This window comes from Amblyraja radiata, chromosome 22 (assembly GCF_010909765.2).
Source record: "Amblyraja radiata isolate CabotCenter1 chromosome 22, sAmbRad1.1.pri, whole genome shotgun sequence".
NCBI lineage: Eukaryota > Metazoa > Chordata > Chondrichthyes > Rajiformes > Rajidae > Amblyraja > Amblyraja radiata.
Window position 1 is genome coordinate 22,232,284 of NC_045977.1, and position 14,466 is coordinate 22,246,749.

At 54.3% G+C, this 14,466-nt stretch overlaps 1 protein-coding gene across 2 annotated transcripts; it reads left to right on the plus strand.

Moving 5' to 3' along the window:
• Positions 1-55: 55 nt before the first annotated feature.
• Positions 56-13,335, plus strand: amdhd2 (amidohydrolase domain containing 2). Of its 2 annotated transcripts, XM_033040628.1 has the most exons (12): positions 56-110; positions 2,145-2,230; positions 4,370-4,506; positions 5,345-5,484; positions 5,976-6,030; positions 7,232-7,444; positions 8,949-9,037; positions 9,363-9,507; positions 10,219-10,326; positions 10,635-10,703; positions 11,375-11,476; positions 12,651-13,335. In XM_033040628.1, exons 1-12 carry the CDS (start codon positions 75-77, stop codon positions 12,764-12,766), a joined length of 1,296 nt encoding a protein of 431 aa, XP_032896519.1. In that variant the 5' UTR covers positions 56-74; the 3' UTR covers positions 12,767-13,335. The 2 variants fall into 2 exon arrangements, with proteins under 2 accessions (XP_032896519.1, XP_032896520.1); XM_033040629.1 differs by lacking the exon at positions 10,635-10,703 and having other exon boundaries at positions 66-110.
• The last annotated feature ends 1,131 nt before the right edge of the window (positions 13,336-14,466 follow it).

The window sequence follows — 14,466 nt, forward strand, 5'->3', positions numbered from 1 at the left end:
GTCACATGACGCGGGTGCGAGTGGTCACATGACGCGGGTGCGAATGGTCACATGACGCGGGTGCGAATGGTCACATGACGCGGGTGCGAGTGGAGCTTCCTGGGCTGCAGGTAATTCAGTGAAAGAGAGAGGGGGGGGAAGCAAATGAGGGAGGGGGTTGGGTGGGAGTGACCAAGGTGTGTGGATAGACGAGGAGGGAGAGGGAGAGGGAGAGGGAGAGGGAGAGGGAGAGGGAGAGGGAGAGGGGGAGGCGAAGGGATAAGAGGTTGGAAGTGATTGAGGGGGGGGGATCATAGAGCGGAGCGGAGTTCTATGATCTTTGGGGGAGAGACTGAGGGAGAGGAATGGAGGGTAGGAATGAGTGAGTGTGGATGGGATAGGGGGAGGGGAGCAGGAGGGATATAAGCAGAGGGAGTCTTGGAGTGACTGCGACGGAGGAGTGGGTCAACAGGGATCGATGGGCAGAATGGTCTCCCGCATCTGAACAAAGTCTGTTTGCACCCTTGGAGGGCATGGACGAGTTGGACGGAAGGGCCTGTCTACGTGCTGTATGTTTCTATGAATAATGGGAAAAGCAGAAACAAGAGAAGAGGGGAGGAATAATGGGGGGGGGGGGGGGAGTAAAGGAGGATGAGGGATGGGAAGAAGTTAGCTCTGTTGAGACGCAAGACTGCTGATCTGGAATCTTGACTTTATTCATTAAACTTTAAATTGGGGTCAAAATACAAACTCAGCAGGTCAGGCAGCATCGGTGGAGGGAATTAACCCTTCTTCAGACAGAAGCGGTCCATTCCCTCCCCAGATGCTGCCTGACCCACAGGGTTCCTCCAGCACTTTATGTTCAGCTCCAATGGGCTTGACTTCCACTGTGGTGGTACCCAAGTCAGGAATGTCTGAAGCAACAAACAAACACTCTGTTGGAGGAACTCAATGGGTGAAGCAGCATCAGCCAGACCTCAGTGTTTGCAGTTTCCGGTGTCTGATACTGACCTAGGGCAAAATATACAGCGTGGGCCTGATTTCCACATTCAGCTAATGAGATATCGCTAATTGCTTGCACGGTACAAAGGTCATAGTTCTCTCCAAAGCTTGACAAATCGAGAATGGAATGAACTGCGGAGGATCACAAAGCACTGATGGAGTCTATTTGTCCCCTGATCTGAATCGCACGATCCCAGTCAAACTTGGATTGTTTTCTCTGGAACGTCAGAGGTTGAGAGGAGATCCGATAGATGGGTATAATATTAAGAAAACACAGATAGGGTAGACAGTCTGAACCTTTATCTGAGGGTGAAAATGTCAAAGACTAGAGGGTATAGTTTTAAGGTGAGATGGGCAACGTTTAAAGGAGATGTGCAGGGCAAGTTATTTTACACAGAGAATGGTGGGTGTTTAAATAATGTCATGTCCCTGCTCAGCCACTTCCATGGGAGGAGTTGGTTTTGTGTGCTGGGACTATAAATCTTGTTGCCTGTGTCGCTTTGATACCAGGAACTGCAGATGCTGGTTGTCAAAAAAAGACACACAGTCTGGGTGGAACTCAGGGGGTCAGACAGCATGACTGGAGAACATGGACAGGTGACGTCACCGATCCATGTTCTCCAGGGATGCTGCCTGACCCGGTGAGTTACTCCAGTACTTTGTGTCCTCTGTCTGCACAACTTGTTCCCTCATGACGTGGTTGTGGGTTCCTAACAGTTTCAGGTCAGGTCGGGGGCAGTTCCCCCCCCCCGCCACGGGTACCATGTAATCCCATGCGACCCGTGGGTCGGATAGTCGGCGTCTAAACCGTCTCCCCCACCTGGTTTGCCAGGTGAGGAGGGGGCTGTGGACCCCCAGCAGGGCCAAAAACAAGACCTGACAAAGGGCGGATGAGCTTCTAGTGAGCCAACAGCCACACTGTAGTAGAAGTTGCGATCACTGTCGTACATAGCATTGTAAGGAATGATGATAAAGCACACACACCAAAATCCTATACTTCCAGTGGCGGAAGTCAGCAGGAACTGGAGGACAGAGATGTATGGTGCGTCCGTCACCGTTCCCATTGGAAACCAGCACCACTGCGACACTAATGCTTTCAACGGTGATGAATGAATGAATGAACAGTTTCATTATTTCTTGCACGCTGTTGGTGCCTCCCACAGATAATGCCATCCAATAAGTCGGTCTCAGATGCCCCCATTACCCAGTTCACGGACTGCCACATTCTGAGGGATCACAGGTTACAGAGGTGAGCGTGCTGTGTGCTACCCTAATCCCTGCCGCGTTCTAGGGCATTTTCTCCAAAAAACCCACTGTGTGCAAGAGATGGCAACAAGGTTGGGCCCAGACTTGATGCCTGCTGTAGATGTGGAGACTGACGGGCGTCTCATCCACGACAGTGGTGTGGGAAACGCTCAGTAGGTTTAGTTTATTTACTGTCACGTGTACCGAGGTTCAGTGAAAAGCTTTTTGTTGTGTGCTATCTAGTCCGCAAAAGACGATGCATGATTACAATCAAGCCATCCACAGTGTGCAGATACATGATAAAGGGAATGGCGTTTAATGCAAGGCAAATCCGATTAAGTTCCAGGAGCAGAATTAGGCCATTTGGCCCATCAAGTTCTCTCAGCCTACTTCAATCATGGCGGATCTATCTTTCCCTCTCAATCTTCTTCTCCTGCCTTCGCCCCATAACCCCCGACACCCTTACTGTCAATTTCCACCATAAAAATATCCATTGACTTGGCTTCTACATCGGTCTGTGGCAATCCTCTCCACATTCACCAAAACCAGACATTTCAATATTGGTTAAGTTTCAATGAGGTGTCCCCTAATCCTTCTAAACTCCAGCGAGTACAGGTCCACTGCTGTCAAACGCTCATCATATGTTAACCCAATCATTCTTGTGATCATTCTCGTTATCCTCCTCTGGACCCTTGCCAATGCCAGCACAAGCTTCTTCAGATAAAGGGGCCCAAATCTGTCCATAATAGAAGATAGTTCGAGGGTCTCCAATGAGGTAGATAGTAGCCCAGAACTGTTCTCTAGGCGTTGGTAGGATGGTTCAGAGAGCACACAATAGGCAATAGGTGCAGGAGTAGGCCATTCGGCCCTTCGAGTCAGCACCGTCATTCAATATGATCATGGCTGATCATCCCCAATCAGTATCCCGTTCCTGCCTTCTACCCATAACCCCTGAATCCGCTATCTTTAAGAGTCCTATCTAGCTCGCTCTTGAAAGTATCCAGTGAACCAGCCTCCACTGTCCTCCGAGGCAGAGAATTCCTCATCTCCATTCTAAATGGCTTATCCCTTATTCTTAAACTGTGGTCCCTGGTTCTGGACTCGCTCAACATCGGGAACATGTTTCCTGCCTCTAGCGTGTCCAAACCCTTTATAATCATATGTTTCAATAAGATACCCTCTCATCCTTCTAAACTGCAGAGTATACAAGCCCAGCATATAACAGTCCTGCCATCTCGGGAATTAACCTAGTAAACCTACGCTACACTACCTCAATAGCAAGAATGTCCTTCCTCAAATTAGGGGACCAAAACTGCACACAATACTCCAGGTGTGGTCTCACTAGGGTCATGTACAACTGCAGAAGGACCTCTTTGCTCCTCTTGTTATGAAGGCCAACATGTCATTTGCATTCTTCACTGCCTGCTGTACCTGCATCCTTGCTTTCATTGACAGATGAACAAGGACCCCACAGATCCCGTTGTGCTTCACTTTTTCCCAACTTGACACCATTTAGATAATAATCTGCCTTCCTGTTTTTGCTACCAAAGTGGATAACCTCACATTTATTCACATTAAACTGCATCTGCCATGCATCTGCCCACTCACCCAACCTGTCCAAGTCACCCTGCATTCTCATAGCATCCTCCTCACACACACAGCACCTGATTCCCATTGCAGACATTGGACTTTGTCAATAGAGCGGGTGCGCTACAATGCTGAGAACTATATGCTGCAGAAAGATGCAAAATGTTGGAGTAATTTAGTGAGTCAGGCACCATCCCTGGCGAACATGGACAGGTGACGTTTTGGGTCGGAACCCTTCTTCAGACTGATTGTAGGGGGGCTTGGATGGAAAGGAAGCTGAGAGAGAGGAGGGGCAGGACAGAGCATGGCCAGTAATAGGTGAACACAGGCAAGGGGGTTATTTGATAGGCAGATTGTTGGACAAAATGTCTTTGCAAGAACTATATTCTGCATTCTGAATCTTCCCCTTTGCTCTACACATGAAGTGAATATGACTTGATTTTACTTATGTATAGTATCTGATGTGATTGGATAGCATGCAAAACTAAAACAAAACCTTTCACTGCACCTCAGTACACGTGACAATAATGAACACAAACATTGTGTTTGTTTTCAGGGAGGATCTGTGGGTCCGAGAGGGGAAGATCCTGAATCCAGAGAAGTTGTTTTTCGATGAAAAGGGATTCGCTGATGTTCAGATCGACTGCAAGGGGAGCATCGTTGCCCCGGGATTCATCGACACCCAGATCAACGGTGAGCGAGCCGTCTACTGTGTCTCGGGAGAGCAGAGTTTTGTTTCAGTTTAGGAAGGTACTGAAGATACTGGTTTATACCGAGGATAGACACAACATTCTGGAGTATCTCAGTGGGTCTGGAGAAAAATAATAGGTGATGTTTCTGGTCGGAACCCTTCATCAATCTAAAGAAGGGTTCTGACCCTTCTTCCTGACCCGCTGAGTTACTCCAGCATTTTTATGTCTATCTTAGTTTTAGTTTAGTTTATTGTCACATGTACCGAGGTACAGTGAAATCTTTTGTATTGCTTGCTAAGCAGTCCACGGAGAGCCTGTACATGATTACAATTGAACCGTGCACATTGTACAGTTACATGAAAAAGGAAATAACATTAAGTGCCAGGTAAAGTCTGATTAAAGATAATCCCAGGGTCTTCAGTGAGGTAGATGGTAGGTCAGGACTGCTCTCTGCTTGTTGGTAGGATGGTTCAAAAAGCGCACACAGCCCTCATTCTGCACTGACCACCACCCCCCCGCTATCCAACACCTCACCCTTTGTGTGCTGGGACACCAATGGTTGTGGGGAGACCTGATAGAAGTATGTAGAATTACCAGAGGCATAAATAGGGTGGACAGTCAGAGGGTGGAAATGTCAAAGCTGAGAGGGCATAGCTTTAAGATGAGAGGGACAACGTTTAAGATGGGGGGGGGGGGATCAGGGGCATTGCTGGGTGGGGATGGGGGGGGGGGTGGGGGGAGATCAGGGGCATTGCTGGGTGGGGATGGGGGGGGGCTGTTGCTGGGTGGGGGGTTGTGGTGTGGTTCCCTGCCTGACTGCTCCCCTCTCTCTGCTCCAGGCGCCTACGGCTTTGACTTCTCCTCAGCCACGGACAATGTGAAGCTCGGTGTCTCCTCCGTGGCCAGGAAGCTGCTCTCCACTGGTGTCACCTCCTTCTGCCCCACCCTCGTCACCTCACCCCCCTCTGTCTACCACCAGGTGGGTGGTGGGGCCACAAGCCCACCCTGGGGGGGGAGAAGGGGAGGGTGAAGGAAACAAGGAGGGCGAGGTGAGGGTGGGGGTGGAGAGGGGGGGGAGGGGGGGAGGCGCAGGGGTGGAGCGGGGGTTTGCAGAAGATGGAAGGTGTGAGGGACGGGGGGGGGGGCGGAGATGATTCGAAGGAGGTTCAGTGGGACAGGGGAGGTTGGAGGGGGGGTTGAAGAGAAGGGGAGGGCAGAGGTTTGGAGGGATGGGCAGAGTAGAGAGGGGCGGAGAGGATTGGCGGGTCAGGCGGATGGTGGGTAGGAGGGATGGCCTGGGTTGGTGGGAGGTGCCGTGCTAGGGAAGGAGTGAAGGTGGGAGCAGGCAGGCGGAGGGAGGGGAGGAGGTGGGATTGTGGTGAAGCTCGGCGGGAGGTAGGGTCGGACACTGGTGGTCGTGTCTCTGGAGATCTGACGTTAATCAATGTCCAAACAAACCCCGTCTCCCAGGTGATTCCTCAGATCGAGGTGCAGAAGGGAGGGCCCGAGGGTGCGGGGGTTCTAGGTGAGTGCCCAGGGTGGGGGAGAGGAGTGGGGGTGGGGGGTTGTGGGTGGAGGAGGGACTGTGGGTGGGGGAGGGAGGGTGTGGGAGGGGTGTTGTTGGGGGAGGGGAAGGGGGGTGCAGGGGAGTGAGTGCTGGAGGTATGTGAGTCTCCCAGAGCTTCACGTTCCGTGACGTTAACATCACCAACAACCTGTCGTGGACCAACTCCATTAGTGCGACTGACAAGAAGGCACAGCAACGCCTCCACTTCCTCAGGAGACTTGCGGCTTGTATTCAGTGACTTTTACAATCGTCTACAGCTGCACCACACAAAGCGTACTGTCGGTTGCATCACAGCCTAGTTAGGGAACAGCTCTGTCCAAGACGGCAAGAAATCACTGAATTGTAGGTGTAGCCCAGTCCATCACACAGACACAGACTCCCCACCATTGACTCCATCTAAATTTCACGCTGCCTCGGGAAAGCAGCCAACATAATCAAAGACTTGTCCCACCCCGGTCATTCCTTCTCCCCGCTCCTGTTGGGCAGAAGGTACATAAGTTTGAAAGCTCGCACCACCAGACTCAGGAACAGCTTCTTCCCCTCTGTTATCAGGCTTCTAAACTGTCCTTCCATAAGCTAGGGCATTGTCCGATTCACCTCTACCCCATTACAGACATTGGACTTTGTCTCTGGAACTGATGGGCTACAATGCTGAGAACTATATTCTGCACTCTGTATCTTCCCCTTTGTACTTTAGTTGGACTTTATTGTATTTATGTATAGTATTAGTTTAGTTTATTGTCACATGTATCGAGGTGCAGCTTTTTTGTCGCGTGCTATCCAGTCAACGGAAAGACACACCTGCTTACAATCGAGCCGTCCACAGTGTACAGATACACGGCAAAGAGAATAACATTTAATGCAAGATAAAGTCCAATTAAAGATAGTCTGAGGGTCTCCAATGACGGAGATGGGAGGTCAGGACCACACTCTAGTTGGTGATGGGATGGTTCAGTTGCCTGATAAAAGCTGTGAAGAAACTGTCCCTGAATCTGGAGGTGTGTGTTTTTACACTCTGTACCATTAGCCTGATGGGAGCGGGGAGAAGAGGGAGTGTCAGATTGGATAGCGTGCATACAAAGCTTTTTTGCTGTAGATGGGTGCAGGTGAGGGTGATACACTGACCTTGAGGGTGGTGCCTTGTGCTTTGATGTCCCAGGTCTACACCTGGAGGGGCCGTTCATCAGCCGGGAGAAGAAGGGGGCCCACCCCGAGCAGTACCTGCGCACGTTTGCCCAGCGGGGCTTCCCCGACCTGCTGGAAACCTACGGCTCCCTGGAGAACGTCATCATCGTCACCCTGGCCCCCGAGCTCCAGCGCAGCGGCCCCATCATCCAGGAGCTGGTGCGGCGTGGAATCCACGTCTCTCTGGGTAAGGGGGGTGTACTGCAGCCGGGGAGAGGGCCAGGGTCTGGGATCAGTTTGACCAGCCCGTCACTGGGTGTAGGGTCTCCCTGGGTAAAGGATGTGTGTGCTGCGGCTGGGGAAAGGTCAGGGAGGGGTGGGGGAGGGGGGTGGGGCAGGGTCCAGCAGTGTCAGTACCAAAGACAGACGCAAAGTGCTGGAGTAACTCAGCCGCTCACATCACAGATCAGGCTCACTGTCACGGGCACAAGTCCGTGAGCTACAGCTATTATGGAAATCTTGTTCGTGGCAGCATCACAGACACTTAGACTCAGACAATAAACAAAACAAATAGCACAGAAATCACGCACAAATTAGACATATATTTCTCTTAAATAACATAAATTATACAATAATCACGCAAAATTGTACCAAAATCACGCCCTAGTTACACATAAATACAGTACAGCAGCACAGGTAGCAGGGCTGCTGCCTCACAGGGCCAGAGACCCGGGTTCGATCCTGACCTCGGGTGCTGTCTGTGTGGAGTTTGGATGTTCTCTCTGTGACTGTGTGGGTTTCTTCTGGGTCCTCTGGATTCTTTCCACAATCCAAAGACATGTGGGCTTGTAGGTTAATTGACCTCTATAAATTGCCCCTAATGTGTAGGGAGTGGATGAGAACGTGGAGTAACAGAACAAATGGGTGATCGATGGTCGGCATGGTCTGAAGGCCCTGTTTCCAATCTGTATCTCCAAACTGGACATAAAATTTAAAAAGAAGATTGTGCAAAAGGAAATAAGACGTTACTGCAAAATCATTTTTATAAAAACAAAACCGATCCATAGTAGTGTAAGAAGTGATAGATGTTGGAATGTTGAAGGAAACAAAGTGCTGGAGGAACTCAGCTGGTCAGCCAGGGTGTGAAGAAGGGTCAAAACCCAAAACGTTGTCTGTCCATTCCCTCCACAAATGCTGCCTGACTAGCTGAGTCCTCCAGCACGTAATGTTGGGCAGTGCAAGAGGTGGTCTGTGGTGTTCTGTTGCTGAGGTGGGGTTAGGGTTGTGCAGGTTGATTCAAGAACCTGATGGTTGTAGGAAAATAGCTGTCCCTGAACCCGATGGTGTGGGGTTTGAAGCTCACACTATCTCCTGCCCAACACTAGCAGTGAGAAGTGGTCAGGGCCCGGACGGTGGGATCCTCCATGATAGGTGATGCCTTGAAGCGGTGTCTCATGTAGATGCTTCTCATAATGTGGAAACATTTTGGTATTCTTGAATGTACACCATAAGATGGTCGATCTCTCCCTCTCAACCCCATTCTCCTGTCTTCTCCCCATAACCCCTGACACCCACACTAATCAAGAATATGCCAATCCCCGCCTTAAAAATACCCAATGACTTGACCTCCACCACCGTCTGTGGCAATGAATTCCACAGATTCACCGCCCTCCCGTCCTGTACCCCGGGGGTGGGAGGGGCTGCCTGTGGGGGTGTGGGCGGCAGTGACGGCCGGTGTTTTTTGGTGACAGGGCATTCGGTGGCAAACCTGGTGCAGGCAGAGACCGCCGTCAGCCACGGGGCCACCTTCATCACCCACCTGTTCAACGCCATGCTGCCCGTGAGTCGGGGGGGGGGGGGGGGGAGGTGTCGATGGCGGGGGGTAAGAGGGAGGGAGAGGGAGATATTGATGATGGGGAGAGAAGTGGGGGAGGGGAAGGGGGAAGAGGCAGGGATGAAAGGGAGGGTGAGAGGCGGGGCAGGGAGGGAGGGGGTGGGCAGGGAAGGGAATGTCTGGGGAGTGAGATGGGATAGGGGGGTGGGGGGTTATTGTGAGGCAGGGTCTACAGATGTGAAGGGGTCGTGTGTTGAAGTTCCCTCAGTTGCGGGATAGTTGAGCTCGGCCCTGCTCTCTGACCTTTCCCCCCCTGACCTTTGCCCCCCAGTTCCACCATCGGGACCCGGGCATTGTGGGTCTGCTGACCAGTGACCGCATCCCCTCCGGCCGCCGCGTCTTCTACGGGATGATCGCCGACGGCATCCACACCAACCCGGCCGCGCTGCGCATCGCCTACCGAGCCCACCCCCGAGGTACCGCCCCCTCCCCCGCCGGGACCCTCCCCGTCTCCGAGGTACGTCCCCCCCTCATCCCCTCCCGCTGACCCTCTTCTCCCCCACCCCCACTGGACAGCCCCCCCCCCCCCCCAAGGTAACCCCTCCCCCACACTAGGCATCACCCTCCCATCCCCTCTGGGACCCTCCCCATCCACCCCCACTGGACAGGCCCCCCCCTCCCCAAGGTGCCCCCCCCCCCCCAACTGGGACAGACCCTGCTCATATGTCCCCTCAGACCCCCCCCTTCTCCACCCCCCACCCCCCCTTCCCTGCTGTGTTCCTCTCCTATCCTCTCCTATGGTTCCCTGCCCCTGGGCCCACCCTCTTCCTGCCAGGACCCTATCCCTCCTCTCCGACCATTTCCCTTCCCCTCGCACCCCTCCCCGCCTGTCCTAACTCTTTCCTCACCCCCCCCCCCCCCTCCCCCTCTTCCCCTCACCACGGACCAGCCCCCACATCAGATGTACGTACTCCATGTGCTCAACTTCATCAATCTCGACGCCGTACCACAGCTGCTCTGCTGGTTGTACTTGTCATAATCTGGGACCTGTCTGATGTTATCACCATATAAATCCATATCGAGGAGTCAAAGCAGCCGTCCTCCGATCCGTCGCCCCCTCTCTGTGTAGCCGTACTCGACCGGTGAGGATGTCTCCCTGACCCCCCCACCCACCCACCCACCCACAGGTCTGGTGCTGGTGAGTGATGGCATCGCGGCTCTGGGCCTCCCCCCTGGCCGCCACACCCTGGGCCAGCAGGAGGTCGTCATCCAGGGGCTGCAGGCTCACGTGGCAGGTAGGTGGCGGGGGGGATGAGGAGGGAGTGCCTTAGACTGGGAGGGCTTGGGGGTGGAGGTGGGTGGGCAGGGCTGATCTGGAGCACCCGTGGGTGGGGTTTGAGTGGTGGTGGGTGGGCTGGGGGTGACCAGGAGCCCCCTTGGGTGGGTAGGCCAGTGGAAGTGGCTGGGTCGGAGGTAGCTGGGCGGGGGTTAAGTAGGGCACCCCTGGGTGGGGGGTGTGGGTTGGGGGTGTGGGTGGGTGGGGTGGGTGGAGAGGGGTTTGACCTGGGCTGGCGGTGACCCCTGCCCCTCTCCCCCTCCCCAGGGACACAGACACTGAGCGGGAGTATCGCCACCATGGACATGTGTGTGAGGCACCTGCACCAGGTGACAGGTGGGTCGGCTGGGGGGGGGGGGGGAGGGGTAACCCCATGGCTGGGGGCGGGGCTTGGGGGACCTCAGGTGGAGGTGTGTGGGGAGGGAGGCATGAGGGAGTGGGGGGCAGGAGAAGGTGCTGTGTGTGGGAGATTAAGGGGAGAGGAGGTGGTGCCTTGGAGCATGGCTTGGGGTGTAAGGGTCAGGGGTGGTGTTTGAATGCTGGTGTTACCCAGTGGGTCAGGCAGCATCTGTGGAGAACATGGTTAGATGACGTCTCAGGTCAGGACACTTCTCCAGAATCAAGAAGGGTCCCAACCTGAAACATCACCTGTTTCTTTTCCTCCACAGATCCTGCCCGACCCGCTGAGTTATTCCAGCACAGTCAGTGTGCCTGTCCCTGGTGAGGGGCAGTGTGGCTGCAGTGGCGAGGCTGCCCCACCGGAGGGCAGCGATGCTCCATGTAAGACAGACCCTGGTCCCCGACTCGTCTCCTGTCAGGAGGTTTGATTCCTGCGCTGGTTTGTGGGTTAAACATCATCTGTAAATTGTCCCAAGTGTGTAGCGAGTGGATGGGAAAGTGGGATAACATAGAACAAGTGTGAACGAGTGACATTGGTCGGCGTGGGCCAAAGGGCTTGTTTCCGTGCTGTATCTTATAATCGAAGTGAGCTGCATTCTTGGCCGCAGGATGTTCGGTGGAGGCGGCTTTGGAAGCGGCTTCGCTGCACCCCGCACAGTTGCTGGGCATCGAGGGCAGCAAGGGAGCGCTGAACTACGGCACAGACGCAGGTGAGACAGCAGACCCCAGCCCTGGGGAATTACTGGACCCAAATACCTACCCTCGCTCCCCCTCCACCTTCCTTCATCCATCCTTGTCCTCATTCCCCTCCATCCTCCCTTGCTCCCCTAGACCTTCCCCTCCCTTACTGTTACACCCCCCTAACTCCCCACCCCATCCCTTCGGGAACCTAAGAGAAACGACGGAGAGAAAACGAAAACACCCACTCTCTCGCCCACACACCGAACTCCCTACATCCCCTCTCTCCACTCCCTACCTCTTCCCACATTCGCTCCCTACCTCTCCCCCCTCCCCTCTAACCTCTCCCCCTCTCCCACCTTTCCTCCCCGACCTCTCCTGCCCTCTGCCTTTGCCCTCTGACCCCCACCCTCTCTCTTCTCCCCAGCCCCGGAGGCGCGGTGCCAGTGAAATCGCAGCTTCCCGCGGGATTCTCCACGCTGTTCCCACTCACTGCTCACCTGATTTAAACTCCACAAACTTTAATTACTGCGAGATCCTCCAGAAATAACATTTAATTAGAAATTAATCTGAAATTAGCAGGCGTGAGATGGGGGCCGCTGTGAAAGTCACTCGTTGAGGGCAGGGATCTGACGGGGATCAGCAAACTGGCAGCGCAGCTTTCCCAGGACTCTGACTCCCCCTCCCCGGCTGCCCTCTGCCCTCCCCCATGCTACACCTTGACCCTCCCCCATGCTACACCTTGACCCCTCTCCCATCGCCACTGCTGCCCTCTTTCCCCCCCCCTCTTGCCTTGACATAGACTGCCCTGTGGTCAGTTCCTGCCCCACTAGACTAGACACAGTGAGAGGTGTCTGCCATGCCCCTCCCTAGATCCCCTCCACTCACCCCTCCCTCACGGCGCCAGAGACCCGGGTTCGATCCCGACTACAGGTACGGCCTTTATGGAGTTTGCTCCTTCTCCCTGTGACCTCGTGGGCTTCCTCCCACTTTCCAAAGACGTACAGGTTTGCAGGTTAATTGGCTTCTGTAAATTTGTAAATTGTTCCCAGTGTGTAGGATAGTGTTAGTGCACGGGGTGATCGCTGGTGGGAGTGGACTCAGTGGGCCGAAGGGCCTGTAAACTAAACTAAACACTGTCTCAAGTGTTACTACGGCACTTTGTGTCTTGAGCCTGTGTAAAGCTGTGGGCGGTTTCTCTTGCAGACCTGGTGCTGTTGGACGAGGAGCTGAACGTGGAGGCCACGTACATCGCCGGCGAGCTGGTGTGGACGGGCCCGAGGACACAGGGCGATGGGGAGACCGGCGATCCCCGGCTGTGATCCACGGACAGGCCCTCGCTGTGCGGCCCCGGAGGCAACGGACACCTGGGTGAAGCCCCCCCTGCTCCCGCTGAGACCCCCACACCACACGCGGAGACGTGGGGGCGATCCCAGGCTCGGGACACCCACACCACTGGACACTGAGTGGACGTTGATTCTAATCAAACTCCCGAGGAATCGGAGAGATGGAAGGGGGGTTGGTTTTACCCCCGCCCCGGGCCACCAGTCTTTCCCCCTCCCCCACAAGGTTCCGTTCCCCGATCTGGCCACCTCCCAGTGTGCAAGGGGGAGGTCACTGCCGCTGATACAACCTTAACTGAGCCCCCACCCCCCCCCCCCACTAAGACAGTCCGCCCCTCCCATCCTGACCCCAGACAAGCTCACTGTCCAGAATCACACGACAGGCGGTGGGTGTGTGTACCTGGGTGAGGGGGGGGGAGGAGGAGGAGGGGTGGGTGGGGAGAAGGGAAGAAGGGGGAGGCTGGAAGGGGATATTCTCTCAATTTGCTCGGTATTTTTATCCAATTAGATTTTTTTACATTTTTCACCACATTAAAGCAGTGATGATATAACAACGTATTTTGGTGCTGGGGAGGGGGGATTGGTGGAGAGGGGGGTGCAGGGAGTAAGAAGGATGGGGAGGGGGATGGGGGGTGGTGGAGAGATGGAGGGGTTGGAGTGGGTTTGGGGTGAAGGGGAGGGTTAGGAGTGGGGGGAGGGTTAGGAGTGGGGGAGGAAGGTTAGGAGTGGGGGTGGTTGGAGTGGGAGGGTTGGAGTGGGGGGGGTGGGGTTAGGGGGGGGAGGAGGGTGAGGTGAGGGATTTGCCTCCATTTGCTCAGTGTTTTTATCCAAATGGACATTCTTCGATTTCCCACCACATTACATGGTAAATAAACAGCTGCTGCTGTCAGTGTCACACAGCACGGAAACAGACCCTTCGGCCCAACTTGCCCATGCTGTCCACGGTGCCCATAGCTGTTGATGACTGGGGAGGGGCCTGTGTGAGTGAAGGGGGGCACCGAGCGAGTGTGTGCAGGCACGTGAGATACTCGTGGCTTCTCTTGCTCCCTCACTTTCCCTCTCGCACATCCACAGAGCCTCACGCACATTCCCATGAAGCCTGGCACACTGGTGTGTCACACACCCTCTCCCTCAGGGCCTCTCCCGTCTTCAACCCCCGTCTCTCCCACAGTGGGATCCGGATCTCCTGGGCCGGCACCTCGCTCCACGGAATGTCCACATTCTCAGCCCCTGGTGGAGGCTGGATCATCGGACGTGTTTAACATGCATGTGGATAAATAATAGGTGGGGGGACAGCGGGTTTGTGGGGGAACGGACAGAGAGGAATTGAGGCTCGTGTAGATCACACTGTACGGTGAAGCAGGCTAGAGGGGCTGAGTGGCCTATCCCTGATATAATCATGTGTACTCTGACTCTTCGTATACATTTGGACAGCTTCATGGACAGGAAATGTTTATAGAGGTATGGGCCAAACAGGTGTAGGATAGAACTGCAGATGCTGGTTTAAATCAAATGTAGACACAAAATGCTGGAGTAACTCAGCTGTACAGGCAGCATCTCTGAAGAGAAGGAATGGATAACATTTCGGGTCGAGACCCTTCTTCAGACTGATCAAGTCTTGAACCGAAACGTCACCCATTCCTTGTCCCCAGAGATGCTGCCTGTCCCACTGAGTTATT

Bases quoted from the DNA above. Each gene is read 5' to 3' on its own strand.
- amdhd2 (XM_033040628.1), top strand. From the start codon at position 75: ATGACGCGGGTGCGAGTGGAGCTTCCTGGGCTGCAG. The intron at 2,231-4,369 runs GTGAGCGTGCTG...GTTTGTTTTCAG, and splicing joins AGGGATCACAGGTTACAGAG to GGAGGATCTGTGGGTCCGAG. The intron at 11,477-12,650 runs GTGAGACAGCAG...TTTCTCTTGCAG, and splicing joins GAACTACGGCACAGACGCAG to ACCTGGTGCTGTTGGACGAG.